This window comes from Calonectris borealis, chromosome 1 (assembly GCF_964195595.1).
Source record: "Calonectris borealis chromosome 1, bCalBor7.hap1.2, whole genome shotgun sequence".
Classification (NCBI taxonomy): Eukaryota; Metazoa; Chordata; class Aves; order Procellariiformes; family Procellariidae; genus Calonectris; species Calonectris borealis.
In genome coordinates this window covers 219,215,242-219,233,170 of record NC_134312.1, presented here as the reverse complement: position 1 = coordinate 219,233,170, position 17,929 = coordinate 219,215,242, and the positions used below count along the sequence as shown (strand labels likewise).

The window sequence follows — 17,929 nt, the reverse complement described above, 5'->3', positions numbered from 1 at the left end:
GGGGACGGCGTGGGGACGTACGAGGGGACAGCGTGGGGCCGTGGGGCTGCGAGGGGACGGAGTGGGGGCGTGTGAGGGGATGGTATGGATCCATGGGGCTGTGAGGGGACCCCGTGGGGCCATGGGGCTGTGAGGGTAGAGCGTGGAGCCGTGAGGGGACGGTGTGGGGCCATGGGTGCATGAGGAGACAGCGCGGGGCCGTGTGAGGGGACGGCGCGAGACGTGAGGCGGGGCGGGCAGCGCGGAGGGGCGTGGCCTGGCCGGAGCGGGGCGGGCACAGGGCCCACGCTGCGCGCGCTCCTTTTTGTCCCCGCGCGGCCGCCGTCGCGTTCGCCTGCGTCTCGACGGGTTGCCATGGCGGCGGGCAGGCGGCCGCGGCCCTGAGCTGCGCGGGAACGGCGCGGGGCCCCTCCTGCCCGCGGCCTACCCGGCCCGGCCCTCTCCGCCCCGCCCCGCCATGGAGGACGAGCTCTACCTCGAGAATATCGACGAGTTCGTCACCGACCAGAACCGCATCGTGAGCCCGCCGGCGGGGCTGCGCGGGGCGGGGGAGTGTGGGGTGGTGAGGGGGGCCGCCGCCATTGCGCTACCCCCTCAGGAGGGAGCGACCCCACACCCACAGCGGTGGCTGCCGTTGGGGGGGAACAGCCTGCATGTTTGGGGGACCCTCTCAGGCTGGGCCCCAAACCGTGCTCTGGGGGCGCTGGAAGCGGGGGGGCTGCAGTAGCAGGGCCTGCGGTGACACCGGTGCAGGGGCCCCCCCCCCCCGGCCCCGCTTTGGTGTAGCCCAAACCCGCAAGGAGCAGCTGCTTTCCGTTGGCAGTCGGAAAGTGAGGCAAAGGCAGTGGGCCCCCCCCCGCCCATCGCACCCACCTGCGGGACACGCGTGGGTGCCCTGCCTCCCCTCGGCAGGCGCAGAGGAAAGGAGGCCTCCGCAGCAGTAGCTGCCTTGCCCCTCAGGGCTGTTTGCTCAAGTTTTACTCTTCTTTGGGGGTGTACGTGCGGTGCCTGGCTGCGTTTGCAGTCTTTGCTTTTCCACAGGTCACAACATAGAGTCAATATGGGCTTTCTGTGTCAAGCTGGACAGGAGGTGCCTTTCTTGTCAGGATTTTTTCCCCCCCTTTGACTTCAAATTAAGTTAATGTCTCTGAAGAGAATTGGTAATGGCAGCATTTATATCACAAGAAAAGCAGCTCTCCCCAAATTCCTTATGCTCCCTAATAGGTGAGCTGTTTTTCCTCAAAAAAAAGCACTGTAGTGACAGCAGTGTTTTAGCTCAAGGTATAAACAACAGAAGTGTATGAAACAGTGGGGTTTTTTCCATGAAAGGTTGAGGCAGTCTGGACCACTATTTCAGCTTAAAAGTAAAATTACTACTTATCGTCTGTGGCCCCTTGAAGCCTTGCTTTTCGTAGGACAATTCAGAAAAACAGTAAGCGTGCATGTCTATGTTTCTTTCAAAATAAAGATTTTTTGCTTAGAAAGTGATACAGTTGGTGCATCTTATCTGTCAAAGCAGTTGTATTAACGTGAACTGCCTGTATCGTTATAATTTATTTCAGTAAACTGCTAGAGTAATAACAATTTAACTGTTGTATTTGAGATGCGAGAGGCCCTAGCCTGAGGATTAGTTTAAAAAGGCGGAGCAGGAGGAGAAATAGGTATAAAAGACATGCCTTGCCTAAATAATATAGCAAGGCAGTGGCAGGTTTGGGTTTAGAGCTCCCGAGATGTGGCACACTGTGCTATCGGACTTGCGATGCAGCTGGAGATCCCTGTGACAGGTGAGGGAGGGTGGCAGAAATCCAAGAAATCCTCAGTAGGTGCTTGGGAGAGCAATAAGAGCTTCTCACAATTAAGGATTGTGCTGTTTAATTTTTTCTCTCTGTTGTGAAACTAAGCAGTGCGGGTGTTTTGAATGGCTTTTATTTATGCAATGGCATTTCAAGAAGGCGTTCCCAAAAACAAACCTTTCGGGGTAGGTAGTTTGTTCAGGTCTCAGGGATTCAATCTACTCATTAAAGCACAGGTGGGTGGGTGTCCATGTGCTCTCACTTCTAACAGCTTTTGCTGTGGGTTTCTTGGAGGGTGAGTCTAAAGAGTTTGACTTACCCATGAAACAAACAAAGGATGGGAAGTTTAACAAGCCAAGAGACTGAGGTTTTCTTACTAAAGTGTTTTTTTTTCCTTCTTACAGGTAACGTACAAATGGCTAAGCTACACTCTGGGAGTTCACGTCAACCAGGCTAAACAGTAGGTATTAGTGCATCCCACAAACCTTTTGTTTTGTGGCAAAGCCTTGTTAATTACTGTTTTCATGCTTGTGGTTAGTGTATTAAAATTATCTTTCTGGAAGTGTTTAAAAGTCCTGCATGTCTTCTCAGGTTATGTTATTCGACGTGCCTTACTCCTGCTGTAGGCAGATCTTGCCTTGACTTGATGGGAATTGTGCTTTAGAGAGCAGTGCTCAGCTGGACACCTTATGCTCCTTTATATCATAAATACTTAGATCAGAATAGATGTTTTAGCGTTATATTACTGCAGAAGTGTATGTAGCTCCTTTCATCCTGAAATGTGGATGTGTTTTCTGAACTTGGCTCCAGTCCTGCAAACTGAGCTATGTCTTTTTGAGAATCTGCCACTGCATATCCCAGTTTAGGATGCCGTACATTGTCCATGGATATTGCTGGGAGCGGAATCAGGAAAATGCAAAACAGCTTACTTTTATGGCAAATGGTTATCTGCTCTGATCATCCTGCTGCGAGTGCATGATGCATTATTAATATTTAATTGCCAGTCTTGATGGGCACAGGTAAATATTTGAAGGATGGGGAATTCAGCTGTGCTGTCAGATATTTTTGCTTCTTCAAACTTAGTATAAATGTGTAACCTTGTCTTGGTGTATTCTGAAGAATAAAAATTACTGTAACCTTTTAAATATCCTATAAAACAAAGAACAAACTCCCAAGGATTCCGGGGCTGTTGCTGCACAGCAAGGTAAAGCTTGAGATTTGAAGGTTGCATAAGAGTGTCAAGTGCCATAATACAAATATTTTCTCTCCTTGTTTCTGGCTATAGCTTGGACCTAAAGGGGCATTTGCTGCGTACTCAGCTGCAGTGTACTGAGCCCAGCTTCACCTGTCTTGTCCAAACTACTAGAATATCAACTCGGGCATCTAATATAATGAAGAGATTGTTTGGTCTCTTTCCTCTGCGTGTGTGTGAACAATTTAGATGATGTGTAAATCTGAGTGTGCTTCAGTGATGGTGTAGACCTGACTGGAGAGCTCTGCTGGGAACAGTTCTGGTCGAACAGTAAACTAGAAGGAGCCAGAGAACTTTTTGCTGTGAAGAAGATGGCCCAGGTGAAACAGAGGCACCTTCTCATACCCTTGAAAGCAACCTGGAGATGGAGAACTCCTGTGGCATCTTTGTGCTTAAAACTCTCTCCTAGAAGCTGGAGAAGTGCCTGATAACACAAGTGAATTATTTTAGTGAGTTTTGCTGGCTGTGGCAGCATGTTCATTGCAGTCTGTCTCTGTGGCAATGAGGATCTTCAAGTATTTTTATCAGATAGCACCCTTGTGGAGTGTGCGGTAGTGTCTACCCAGTTACGTGGGACACTCATCATAAATCAGTGGTACAAGTGGGAGCTGAAAGTTGAGTCTCAGCTCAATCTCATCATCACTAATCATGCTCTTTCCTCCTGTTTCTGATCACCGTGTCAGTGGATGTAACTAGGATTGTATATATAACCTGGCAATGTGATCACGTACCAAAAATCACCAGTGTCTCTGTCAGGTGTTTCAGAATGCTGGGTTGTAACAAGGGAAACAGCCTTCTCGAGGGGAGACTTTGGAACAAGCTGCCCAGAGGATGCGAGACCATCTGCAACCAACTGTTAAAGCTTTGAGAGCTTGTATTCATTTCACAAGCTGCCCAGAGGATGTGAGACTATCTGCAACCACCTATTAAAGCTTTCAGAGCTTGTATTCATTTCACCTTTGGTTTATATAGTTGTTGGACTGAGATTCTTCGAAGTGGCAGAGGAGAAAGGTGTCTCAGTAAGATTCATTTAATCCTGGTTAAAATAACTGTGCTTATGTGAAACGGTTCCATGTCAGGCTGGCTTTGCTCTTTTAATGTAAGCTTCACGGAAGGGGTGGTGACAGGCTCTTTCCTTTCTGGGTGATTAACACTGGCTTCTTCTGTGCAGGATGCTGTATGATTATGTAGAGAGGAAACGAAAGGAGAATTCAGGAGCTCAGCTTCACGTCACCTATTTGGTAGCAGGAAACCTCATGCAGAATGGACACGTTGTGAGTGTTTTATTTCTCAAAGATGTCTGTGAGCTCTTTGTTCTTGTGTCTTCCATCTTCTTCTGTAATCTTTGGGTCAAAAGCTGAACTTGCTCTCTTTTTCCAGTAACAGGCACAGTGTGCTAGGTCTTCTATACATGTACAAAATAAGGCACTATCTCTGTCCCAGCGTACAGACGACGGGAAGGAAAAATCAGTTGGTCATGATTTGGTAATACAGTGCTGAATAATGCAAGGGTTTTATTTAGTTAACTTAAATCCTGTTACCAGTCATCTCTCAATCCTAGCACTAATGTTGGACAGCAAATTTTCTGGAGGGGCCCTTGTGAGATCAGCTAATCCATTTCCCAGGATCTGCTGTGGAGTGGAGAGTAGTGTTTGGAGAGAGCTTGGAGTTCAGTTAGAATAGAATAATAATAAATAATAAATAGAATAATAAATAAATAGTTGAAGTTCTCTTGTTAAATAAAGCAACTTTTTTTATCCTGGTATACAACAGAAACATGAATTTATTAATAGTATTTTGTGTTTAAAATGCATTGACTTATTAAGCAAAGGAATCACTACTAGTAATTAATGTATTTATTTTTCCTTGTGGCTGCTTGTCAGATTTTCAAGAATGTCATCTAAAATTTCAGATGGGTACCCCAGGGGTTTTTGAAAGAAGATGAGCAAATTGAGTGCCTGTTTCCCTTTGCTCGCAGAAGAATTTAATAGCCAAACACTAAATGCCTTTGACATTTCACTAGGTGTCTATTCATATCTTTATATACCCAAATATCTCTTACAACACAATCCACAGTCTCCATTTAGAATAAGTACATCTCAGGGTGTCCTGGCTTTTATTTGTAGATTGGAAAAGAGAACAACAAACCTTTTTTGATTTTTTCCTAAATAATAAACTGGTTCACATGCATAGAATATTCTCTTTACATCTCCAGATTTGCCTGAAATTGAAGGTAATTATTTATTGCATTAGTTCTGTACAATACAATATATTTATTTAAAGCTGTACAGATAGTGTCATATCTATAGCCTGAGTTTAATAGGTTTTCCCCCCATCTTTTGGAAATAATGAGGTAGCATCTCTTGGCTCACTAGAGTTCGTGAGAGATTTGTCACGTGTAATATTTTCAATTTTGCCATAATGTATTTAAAGCAAACAAGTGAATTCTGACATAGGATATAGAAAATTTTTTTAAAATTCTGTCTTAGCAGTTTATGTATTTGTAAAGCAAGAAATATCTACTAAGGTAAACATTTAAAGGGCACTTTTTTTGTTTGTTTGAATACTGCAATAGCAGTGCCTGCTAAGAAGGGTAACCTGCAGGTGCAGTAAATTGTTAGGGGCAGAAGCAATGCCAGGGTTAGGAATGCCACACAGGAGGAGTTTAACGTTCCTCAGCCCGGGCGCTAGCTGGAGCGGGTGGGAGAAGAGGTTAAATCTGGAAGATAGTTCCAGAGGATGTGAAGGCATTGGAGTAGCTGGGGGGTATTATCTGGCACAAGTCAATTTTGGGTAGGAAAGGGATGCAAGTGCTTCAGATGCAAGCCTGTGCTTGCTGGTAACCCTGCACTACTGTCTGCTGTCAGTAGGTGTAGCCACAAGGCTGCGGATTCAACTGCAAGAGTCGTCTGAAGGGAGATAGGAATAGAAATCGGTCACAAATAATTCTCATCGTGCCTTAAGCGCTGCATGCTCTTTACTTGCAACTTTTTATCTGCCTCAGTGAGGGACCGAGACTCTCAATCTTTCTTTACCGCTTCAGGTTGCCTACATTTTCTTGCCTCTTATTCTTTTGCTGGCTAGTCTGTGGTATTGGTTAAACACAAAATTAATGGTTGGATTTTGTCCGGTCTGTCTCTTTGGATACTCTCTGTGTTAACCGCAGCCTGTTAAATGTCATAGAGCCGGTATAGTCCTTGAAGACCAGCTGTAGAGCACATTTCCAGAAACATTCATTTCTGGCTTTTAAATTAATGCTTAATTTTTCATGGTGTTTTGCTCTTCTGGTGCTGTGTCTGTGCTAGAGATTGCTACGTTAGAGTTTACTGGCAATCTAAATATACACGGGTGATGTGGGCCAGTGCAGCAGATTTCTAGCAGTTGGGTCATCAGCTGTGTTAGTTTGCTTTTCTGCACTGTGCTGCGCAGTTGTTTAGTTCTTGTTTCATCTGTGTCTCATCTCCCAGTGTCAGGAATGGCGGACAGAGGATTTCTTTAGAGTTGTAGTGATCTGTGAAACAGTCTATTAGAAAGTAGGAAGACAAAGCTTTAAAAACTGGTGGCTGATGACTGTTTAAAGGCATTGGCAGTGTTCTTTGCAGCTATAAAGCTGCACCTGTAATCAGTACTCTTTCTTACTCAAGATATAGATAACTGAAAAATATCAGTCTTATGTACAACAGATCTTTTCGAATTTTAAGGTTGCAATTTATTTATTTTTTACAGTGCCACAAGGTTGCAGTAGTGAGAGAGGATAAACTCGAAGGTAAGCAGATCGTGAAAATTATGTGGTTTTAACCTTTTTCTTTGAAAGAACAGCAAAGTGAGTAAAGAACTTGCCATCTGCACGTAAATGCCTAATCAGACTGCTGGGTTCAGGTGTGTACTTTTTGTACTAGCTTTTTCTCAGAATTGTGAATATCCGAGCCAACAGCTGTGTAACTTCAGACTTGTGATTTGGGTCTTTTTTTTTTTTTAACCTTGACCATTTTACTCAGTGATTCTTTTCCACCTCCCTGCCACCGACAGACAGCTCCTCCTTAAATGCAAAATATCTGAGCAGTGTACAGCAGTGTCTCACAGTGTTTTAGAACAGTTGTGAGCCTTCAGGCTCACAATGATGCTGAAGCAGATAACTCTAGTTATTGGTTAAACGCAATTGCGGTCTTTGCTTGCCCTGAGTGACGTGGGTATTAATTAAATGTTCCACAAGAACGTTCTCACTTTTGTCTGGGGTATTTGCTTTCACAGTAAAAGGTGAAAAAACCCACCACTGTAACACTGCTTCCTGCAACTGTTCTCCATGCACTGTCAGTCATCTTACAATCTTTCCAGGTCTGGTCCTGCTGATGAGATCTGATCCGTAGCAATTGAAACACAATTGCAGGCTCTTCGTCGCTTTCAAATAACATCTTTGGCATTTGAGAACATACTGTGGGATTTGTGACTTTAAATATCCATGCTAATGATCCAACTTTGTTTGAACGACTTTGAAAGATTTCGAAATCTGAAGGGGACTTCTAGCTAAAGTTGTCTTCATCAGGGTAGTAGATTGTCAAGCAGTGCAACTACTATCTGTCATGTTTGTTGAATTATGTGTGCTGCGTAATAATCTGTTCTGCTGTGGAGGAAAGGGTTGTTCGTGCTTTTTGTTTTAGAAGACAGGCCAAAGGTATGACTTATATTTGGAAGAGGCTGAGATTTGTGATGGGAGTAGGGCTGCATAGTCTAGGACTGGCCCCAAGAAATGATTACTGTGTGTATTTTTACAGTGCTTAGAAGCTCTGTCTCGGACCAGGACTGTGTGGAAAGAACAATATAAGCAATGAACAAAGAATTCCTAAAAAACAGCCCTCCTCTCAAGGGGGTTACAGTCTAAATAGCATAGAAGAGACAAAACATTGATTCCAGCAGACTACTGGAGAAGACACAGTGATGCTAGTTGATAAGGTGGACGCTACCTTAATGGCAGAGAGCAGTTCCAGCAGGGTAGAGTTATGACCATCTATTTTCTTCCTTAGCTTTAGACAGTCATTTAGATATTCTGGATCCCAAACACCGGATATTTTGAAGATAAACACAGAGAGATTGCTCTTAATTCAGTTGTGTAAGAACCAAGAGTGTATAGTGGAAAACATGTTTGACAGGCTTGTGAAGTTTGTTACCTTGAATTCTCAATTAGTGAGCATTGGAAGAGGGTACAATTACACATTTTTATATTCAGGTCCTTGCTGTCAAGTGGTCTGTCAGTCTTTCTCCATCCTTGGTAGAGCCTGATACTAAAGTTGCCACCTGATTCTGTAAAGGCTGTGCTAACAGAGGACTTTTTTTTTATGGTTTTTTTTCCCCCCAGCCATGAAGTCTAAACTAGCCACGATTGCGAGTGTGCACGTCTACAGCATTCAGAAAGCCTTGCTCAAGGACAGCGGGCCGCTCTACAACACAGACTATGATATTGTCAAAACAAACCTGCACAACTGCAGCAAGTGAGTTGCGTCTTGGTTTTTCTTCTTATGCTATGTGATTTGAGACTGACGAGATGTTGCTACATAGTGCACTTGAGCAGAAGTCCATGGTTACCAGATATGCCTGGATTTTTAGAAAGCTAGAGAAAGATATCTTCTAAGTCATGCCAGACCAGTCCCCAGACAGCACGTTGTACGATTGTTTCGTAAACCGAGCTATTTCCAGCTTACAGTTGGTTCACTTGCTCTGTTACTCCAATGGGCAGACTGTTCCAGTACCTTTCTTCTCTGATGGCTAGAAACCTTTCTCTCATTTCCAGGCCACGCTTCATCATGACCATTTTTATCCAGTTCTCAGTCGCACAGGAAGTGTAAATTGAAACAGACTTACAAAAATACGAGTGATGTGCTCAGCAAAGCGCTAACATGAGTTTGCCTTCTGTTTTGTGAGACCGTTTTTTCATCCACTGGACTCATCCGCCTCCCTGAAGATGTCTTACAGGAACTCATTCTCCATATATAAGATGAGAGCCTGAGGCGTAGGGGAAGCATACAAAACAGACCAAGCAGCACAAGTGCCCTTCATGAACTAGAGAAAGGTTGTCCTGGAATTCAGAGGGACTTCAGTCCCCAGGCGTCATTGTCTCTCCTCCTGAACAGTGCCTGGCAGCTGTGGCTTTTCATTTATAAGTTGTTTCCACCACGACAGCTTCAGGTTGATGTAATCAGTATGTACAGTGCCATGACCAATTTGGTTTAGAAGGGGGATGCCTGAATATTGTGTCATAGAAAGAGTATAGAATTTGAAAGTAGAAACGTAGCTGTCTTCAAAATGTTGACAAGAGAGTGGCTGAGAAAATAATGTCCTAGAAGCTGCGTGTTTCAAATGTGAATGTCGATACCATGCTAAGTGCTAGAAACCTCTGCTTCGATGAAGACACGTGCCATAGGTTTGGCTGCAGCGGCTTTGTTCCAGGCTGTTTACTCTCGGGCACCCCTGCATGGCAGTACTTGTGTCTTAGAGGAATCTGCCTTTCAAACTTGTACATCCAGAGGTTCAGACAACTCGGATTCTGAAATCGCTTTCTGAAGCCTGTATGTAAATCCCTGCCTGGCTTTGGAGCAGAATTTCCCAAGCAAACTAAGAAAAATTCAGCTGCTTCATTTGTGACCTGGCTGAACTAAATTCAGACTGACCATGTTCCCTGTCAACTATGCGAATTGTCTTTTGCACTGGGGACAAGATTCTTGCAGTGCCTGCAAAAGACAGAGGTTTAACTATGTGCATGTTTATAGCAAACAGAACCTACTGGCTTCTTATGCTTCCCTCTCAGTCCATATATCTCACAAGCTCTGGGGCAAGGATCTTTATTCTCCTCTGTGTTTAAATGGGACCTGTTATGCTGTGAATATGGTGGAGGTGGCTAGGTGTTGTACTAATATAACGAACTGGATTTAATGCATGTTGCTAATGTTAGCTTTCCAAGCGGAAGCAGCTCCTTGCTTGCAGAGCGTGGTCCAAACATTGCTTATTTTTTCAGTGATTATTTAGTGAATTTTGGATCAAGCCCATAAGCTATAGTCACACAGCAGCATTAAGGCAAGCTAACTTCCCAAGCGCCTGGGATGTGTGAAGTTTAGATGTGCTTGCTGCACAGTCAGTATAACCATTGATGATAAAACATTGTTTGTAATCTGGAGGGTTGATGGTGTTGCTTATGGGGGTGCGTGGAGTAGGAGTGAAAGCTGCCCAGAGAGCCATGTTGCCCATGTTGAAAACAGGTTGAAAGTGTAAAGGAAAGTAGGAATATTTTTCTTCAAGGTCGTCTTTCCTTCCTTTAAAGGTTTGAATGTCAAGAGATTGCTGCTGCAGCCTAGAAATGCTGTAGAGATGGTGTTGTTTTGTTAATACATTACAGTTCCTGATCTGAGTAGAAGTGGACTGTGCATGTGAACCGCTAATGCTGAGGCACAGAAATTAATTGGCAGAAGACTGGTTTATTTCTTATGCAAATAAAAATATGTTGTGTAATTCAGTGGATTGGAAGGCGTGAGTCTGTGCTCTTTTGTGGCATTTCTGTAGGAAATCTGGAAAGCCTCGCCTGTGATTTGCACAGTGGGGAGTAGAGTTCAGTTATTTTTGGGTACTGCTATTCCTGACTGTCAGGGAATTGTATTGTAACTGTGAGCATGTCATTTAGTTCTTATATCTCCGTATCCCCAAACAATCACGTTTCAGACTGTTACAAGCTGAGATGTATCTGTCTACTAGTGATTACATGGAAATGACTTTATATAGTTAAGTCTGACTGTCATGGATATCTTCTGAGCCGTTTAAGTAGTTTAGCTTCAGTTGCGATTTACTTACCTGGCCAGTACGATTGTGGCTGCTTGTTGCAGCAGTAGTGGACTCTGTCAAAGCATCTGAAAGTTGTAAGTGTTTTAGATCATCAGACAGCCATACAATTTATGCTGAGAACTTTAGAGAGTGTAACCCATTTAGGAATAAAATGCAGTCTGCTCCATCTCCACCCTGGGTGTGGAGATGGGCTTTTGCCCCCCCATGAAATCTGTACAGCTTGTTTAGCATTTGAATGCTCTGGCTCTTGCTGACAGGTTCAGCTGATCTTTTCAGTAGAGGTCTCCATCGCTCTCATTCTGTGCCAGCCTTTCTTTCTTGTCTCATGCACAAATTAAATTGCTCTTTTTCCCATAACAGGAGAACACGGGACCAGAGAAACAAGGCGCTACCGGGGAGGAAACCGAGGTGAAAAATAAGAAGTTAAAAGGCTAATTAAATTTTTCACTCCATCACATAGGTTTAGCGCCATTCAGTGTGCCGCTGCAGTCCCTAGGACGTCGGCCGAAGTTTCTCAAGCGCAGACGTCTCTGCAGGCTGGCTCCCAGACACAAAGTGACACGAACACCGTCAGCGTACCTGTGGTCAACGGCCATGGTCCATCAACCGCAAAACAGCCCTCGCAGCAGCCCAAAGGGATCATGGGAATGTTTGCAGCGAAAGCAGCTTCCAAACCCCAGGACGCAAATAAAGAAACTAAAGCAGAGGCTAAGGAGGCCCCAGGCGTAAGTTACCTCAGACCCTTTGGCAGCCCTCTGGGTTAATAGTTTTAATGAACCGCTCTTCTATCAGAAATAGTGCAGCCAGCAGGAGCAGGGAGGTGATTGTGCCCCTGTACTGGGCTCTGGTGAGGCCGCACCTCGAATACTGTGGTCAGTTCTGGGCCCCTCACCACAAGAAGGACATGGAGGTGCTGGAGCGTGTCCAGAGGAGGGCAACGAAGCTGGTGAAGGGCCTGGAGCACAAGTCTGATGGGGAGCGGCTGAGGGAACTGGGGTTGTTTAGTCAGGAGAAGAGGAGGCTGAGGGGAGACCTCATCGCGCTCTACAACTCCCTGAAAGGAGGTTGTAGCGAGGTGGGGGTTGGTCTCCTCTCCCAAGTAACAGCGATAGGACAAGAGGAAATGGCCTCAAGTTGCGCCAAGGGAGGTTTAGATTGGACATTAGGAAACGTTTCATCACCGAAAGGGATGTCAAGCCTTGGAACAGGCTGCCCAGGGAAGTGGTTGAGTCACCATCCCTGGAGGTACTTAAAAGGCCTGTAGATGTGGTGCTTAGGGGGGACATAGTTTAGTGGTGGACTTGGCAGTTACGTTTACAGTTGGACTTGATGATCTTAAGGGTCTTTTCCAACCTAAACAATTCTGTGATTCTAGCTTCGCTCTTGCTCAACCTAAATAACCTTAAACAGCCATAGTGCAGCCTTGTCCACTGCTTCTAGTGCTAAACTTGCTGTCCCCTTGGAATGCTCAGTCACTCTCTTGTAAGTATTTAACTGTATAGTACAGTCGTGCCTTTTGTCAGTCATTCTGGGCAAAAATATATTGTGCCACACTCTCCTATCCACGGAAGTGTATTTGCCATAACTTCGATGCTTTGACATTCCTTCTTGAGCCAGATCTCCTGCGAGTATAAACCAGCATAGCTGGTTTATTGAGACAATTGTTCCATTGTCTTCAGTTATGCCAATATATACACCGGTTGAGGATCTTGCTCTCTCCATTGTGCTTAAAAGGATTTGTTTTGAGCAATAAGTGAAACGTGAGAAGTCCGGGTCTTAAAACTATCAAGGTGTTTAAACTTGGTCTGTGAGGGAAGTTTCAGAGCTTGACCTGAGCAAGACTAAATTGTTTATCTTCTCCACTGCTGTTTTTTCCAGGATAGGATTACGTTTTCATTTTAATTAGTATAATTGTTTTTAAAGCAATGTGGCCAGAAAATGGGTATTAAAATGGTAACGTTCCCTGCATATGGTTTGGCTTTTTTATAACAGCTGAGTACATTTTGGTTCATTTTTCTGATTTTTTGATAGGGAATTTAGAACTGGTGCAATATGTGTGTCTGAGTGTTTTGGGAACTTTAGTGTCTGATTGCCTTTTTTTGCATGAAAATAAATGAGATTAGGAGGCCAAGCTTCCTTAGGTGGTTTTTTTTGTGTGTGTGTAATTTTTCACTTTGGTGGTGGCTATATTAATGGAATAGAGCAGCGATATTTTCTGCAAAGGCTCAGCAGAACAGCGTACGTGCCAGAGTAGCTGGATAAATTCTTCATGGTTTGGCCAATCTGTGTTCTTTCCTCTGTCGGTTACTGTGAATTGAGGCACTGATAGTTTGCAAAAAGAACAGTTCTTTGCTGGGAACTGAGCCAAGTCCCAACCACTTATTTCAGTAACACTGTCAGCCATCAGATAGGAATGTGACCCAAATTAGATTTGAAGGCCTAGCTAAGGAGTCGTAAGTAACTTACTCTCGACCCTTTGATGCGTGTAATATCTAGCATCTTCAAATTCTCCTAAACAGATATTGAAATCTAAGAGACTGACTACTCAGCAAATTATACATATTTACTTTGCTTGTCCAGGAGCAGTACTATGCGTATTAAGGGCTGTGTTGCATGAATAATTCCTGTGGTTACTCTTCTGTTTGCTTCTAGGTGTCTACAGTAAGCAGCAAACCACCAGCAAAGAGCAATATAATGAACAACTTCTTTGGAAAAGCTGCCATGAGTAAGTGCTTTATAACATGCATCTGTTTTCAGAAACCATTGTGGTCAGGGACCAGCCTGCTGTAGTTTAAAAACAAAAAAAATCCTGAGGGATATTGGAAATCTCTCTTTTTTTTTTTTTTTTTTGTTAAGCTAAGTAGCAATTAAAAAAAATCAGAAATATTAAGCATCTTGTTATACAGCTGTGATGGGAGGCATAAACAGAAAGGAGCAGAACTCTTCCTTCCCGCCCCGCCAAACTTGTTGGATTTTCTTTATATCCCCTCTTTTCTTATAATTTTCCATACTATTCTTCTGCTCTTCTGGACTCAGAGGGGTTAATGTTTCTGTATGCAGCTCTTAAGGCAAAAATTATAAGTTTTAAGTAGCTTTTTTCAGACAAAAAGCTTGCTGGATGGAGATCAATTAAAATGACATATTTGTGTAGACTAACCCAGGAAGGATTTTTAGTGCAGAAAAAATCTGATTTAAAGTGAGTACTTCTGACTGGAAGATTGGCTATTGGTAAAATGTTTGCCAAAACCTGTTATGCAGGGCGTGTTAATGCTGCTTGCTTTTCATCACAAATCACTGTGAGGAGTCTGTAGTTAGATTTAGGGTTAATTTCTTTATTGAAAACTGAAGAGCTAATAATTGGAGGATAAAAATGAGGGATGGCCTTCCCCTTTGAGCAGGGGTTTGGAATAAGTGGCCTCTGGAGGTCCCTTCTGATCTAAAATATCCAAGTCTGAAGAAAATACGCTGAAGCTTTTAAACAGACATTGGAAAAGGACAGTAAGACTTTCTTCAAAGATGCCCTTATAATACCGAGTACAAGAGGATTCAAAGAAGAGTTACTGGGAGAGAGTAAACAGCAAAGTTCACTTTCTAACAAGCATCTGTCAGAGTGTGCAGGGTGTAGTTCCAGCACTGAACAGACAAGCACAGTTTGGTTGGGCATCTTTGAGTTCCTGTTTTGATGAGACCGAGGGAGCTGAGGACGCTCTCACCCTAAGCTTCACAAACCTAAGCACAGTTACAATTAACTCAAGTAAATTCTTGAGATCTGAGAAGAATCCTAGACTAAAATTCGTATGCTGAAAACCCAAGAAGTTGAAATTGTGTGGTAAAGATAACCCAGTGGTGATGGAGAAAGCCTTGTGGATGCATTTCCACGATTTCCAATGGGGTTCACTTCTCCACTGAGTCCTGTCAGGGAGTACTTCAAGGAAACTTGTGAGGTGGCTGCAGGGAAGGAGCAAACCGAGCAGAACTGGAAATGATTATGTGTATAGAAGAGATAGGGTGATTCCAGGAGTAAGATTTATTCCCTACATGTTGTATGTCTCTCCTGGCTTCAAAGATTTCACCATTGCCAGAAAGTCCTGAGTTAACGATAATTGGGTCTTTCGGCTGTGCTGTTGATCATAAATAAGAGAGCTGTCATTCAGGTTCTTATGTATGAGATGTTTTCCTTTGCTCAATGAAGCAGCCAGCCTGTTTTCCAAGCAGTGTCAGAAAGGCGTTGGCATGAAGTCTTTTAGCCCTCTTGGCAGCCCCTGTTCCTATTGACAATGTGGTTGATCTCATTGTTGAATACGTTTTCTTTGCTCGGGCATCTTGTGCTTGGGATGATACAGGTTTCTAACGTGTCTGCTCCTCTCTTCTGGTGGGGGGTGTGTGTGTGTGAAGCTGCTGAATGAAGCTCACAGACTGTACTTAGGTGCTAGTCTACTAACAGCACCACCTATCAAATTGATAAATACATTATTTTGCTGTCCGCTCCCACCTTTTATCTCTTCTCTGGTACTAGATTAAGCCTTTTGAAGCATAGTTGCCCTTGTATGTGGTGCTGTGTAGGCCAGAGGCTGGTTCTTGATCACATTGGGGTTGGGGTGGGACGAGAAACCACTACGTTACTGAAAATGCTAATCATGGGCTCTAATGTTATGCAGGATGGAGGCTGCACACACCTTTCGTTGCTTTTCATCAGTCCTGATTCTCCTGTTTCTGGGTACTTTTGTGCTTGACTAAAACTCTAATTTAGAAGGGATAAACTGACTATAAAGATGGATGTGGTGTTATGCCAAGAGGGCTGTCCAGAAAAGGGGCTCCCAACCCTTCTGCAGTGCCTGTCCAGAAAAGGGGCTCCCAACCCTTCTGCAGTGCCTGTCCAGAAAAGGGGCTCCCAACCCTTCTGCAGTGCCTGTCCAGAAAAGGGGCTCCCAACCCTTCTGCAGTGCCTTTGGTGCTGGTGACTGTAAGGGCTTCTGCCACTGCCTCCTAGCCCTCTTCTGCAGAGTTTAACTGGTGCAGCACACTCAGCTTGCAGTGTGCTTGGGCTGTGCTGTCAGGAACAGAACCAAACTGGTAAATCAGCTAGAAATTTAAGCACGCCCTTTTTCCATAGATGACACAGCTTGGTCAATCTGGATCCCTTAATGCTTTTATATAGCATCTGTAATGTTTTCTGTATTCTTGGTACACAGTGTTTTGTTTAGCCAACTCCTTTGTGAGTTGTCGTTCATACTGAATGCCCAGAACTGTTTGTTCTTTTTTAATGGTTTATTCACAGATAAACTGAAAGTCAACTCTGTGCCTGAGCAGCCAAAGGAGGAGAAAGAAGTCGTCAAGCCTTCAGTTCCTGTAGCAGAACCAGAGTCATCCCCTAATACTGTAGTAGAGAAACCTGGGAAGAAAACAGAGTCTGCCAGAATTCAACAAAAGGACAAAAAAAGGTGGGCCACGCCATTCAGGGTCCCTGTAATCTGTTAACCTTTTTGTTGATGGCCTGCATGGAGCTGGCTGGTCATACAATGCTGGCTCACCTCCTGTTTCCAGCTACTAAATTGGGTTAAACCTGGCTAAAATTATCTCTCTTGGAATTCTTTCCTAATATTTTTCCATCTAGTGCTGTAGATGCCTCGGGGCCATTTGTGCCATTGCAAATGGGAAGGGACACGGTCCAGGTAGTCTTCAGTGAGAGGGGGTGGCTTTCCATGAGACAACCTCACGCTGTGAGCAGACTTAGTGTAGACCCTGCAGGCAATCTGTGGGGGCTGGCAGGAGCACCTGTACTGCAGGGAAGGTAGTATATTCCCAAGCTTATATGTACACAGCTTCCAGCACACAAAGTTCTGCTTGTTGATTTCCATAGCTAATGTACTGCTGCTTTCAATGCCGCTGGTTTACTTTGGGCTGAGACTCCAAGTAAATTTTAAGTTCAGCCCTTTGTGTTTAATCCAACCCAAACTGACAGAGACAAAAAATCATTACAGTCTGATGGCTCTCTGGTGGCCTATGAGTAATTAATTGGTGGTCTCAATCTGTTTCTAACTAAATAGGTAAGCACACCGCCCAGCCCACCATCGCAGTTAGTGTTAACTGGTCTTCTTATTGATAGTCTTATTCAAAAAGCCAAGGGCCTGGAAACTGCATGTTGGCAGTCTGGTGTTGGGAAGGCCACTTGGGCTGTACCAGCTCTATGAGGATACGTGGGCCTTTAGCCTCCAGGCTTGTTAGTCTGACACGTCTCGCCAACATTAAAAAGAAAGAAGCTATTTTATTTTTCCAGTAGTCTTTAAAAATGGCTCCAGGATTCTGAGACACTACCTCATAGTCAGTCAGTGGCAAGCAGTCTGTCAAAAGAGCTTCTGAGCGATGCTGTTGGGGACATTTGTGTTTGGGAGCCTAAGCTATAGAGACAAGATCAGAAATGCACTCTTGCCAGGTTGCTGTGGCCAAGCTAGGTGAGGTACTGGGCAAACTGTTGAACTGCAGAGGGGCTAAAGAAATCCTCCTTGTTTTGGAGAACTGGATAGGGGTAAGGATGAGAGGCTTGAAAACGCGCATGCACCTTTGCCTGATTGTATAGGTAGGTATACTTTAGTGTATGCGATGCTCGTGTTTTCAAGAGGTACAGAGGTATTTCATTTCCTTGCTAGCAGTACTTCTATCAGGAACGTGCTTGTCTAAACGTGCCTGATGCTTTCATGCACGCATCAAGGGATAACGCGTGTTCATCCCTTTTTTCTTTTCTTTTTGTCGCAGTAAAATGAAGAGGGTGGACAAGTCGGATAATGAGGAAGAAAGAGATCCCGAAAATCTAAAGAAAAAGAGGAAGCGAATTAAACAACTTCAGTCTGACAGCAGTGACGAGGAAGGTAAGAAGATGTGTAAACAACCAGGCATGTAGGTCAAGGGCCTGATTTCGACAATATTACTATCCAAGGCTGTTGGTCAATGATTGAGGGAATAGTTTAGAGGACTAAAGACCGTGCAAATGGCTGTAGCTTGAGCTTTCTGTTTATCTTGTGCTGCAAGCACTTGGGCATACAGTTGAGATGCCTCAGTCATT

The 17,929-nt window shown here is 44.1% G+C and overlaps 1 protein-coding gene across 13 annotated transcripts in view; it reads left to right on the top strand.

The window, feature by feature from the left end:
* The first annotated feature begins 302 nt into the window (after window positions 1–302).
* Window positions 303–17,929, top strand: part of POLD3 (DNA polymerase delta 3, accessory subunit) — a 28,998-nt gene continuing 11,371 nt past the window's right edge. For 5 of the 13 annotated variants that reach the window (XM_075140431.1, XM_075140430.1, XM_075140440.1 and 2 more), the window contains exons 1-9: window positions 304–517; window positions 2,198–2,253; window positions 4,217–4,319; window positions 6,772–6,811; window positions 8,399–8,531; window positions 11,330–11,594; window positions 13,522–13,594; window positions 16,148–16,310; window positions 17,623–17,735. In XM_075140431.1, coding sequence (XP_074996532.1) covers window positions 458–517; window positions 2,198–2,253; window positions 4,217–4,319; window positions 6,772–6,811; window positions 8,399–8,531; window positions 11,330–11,594; window positions 13,522–13,594; window positions 16,148–16,310; window positions 17,623–17,735 — 1,006 coding nt within the window. In that variant the 5' untranslated portion in view covers window positions 304–457. The other 8 variants (XR_012672100.1, XR_012672101.1, XM_075140435.1 and 5 more) reach the window with 5 other exon arrangements.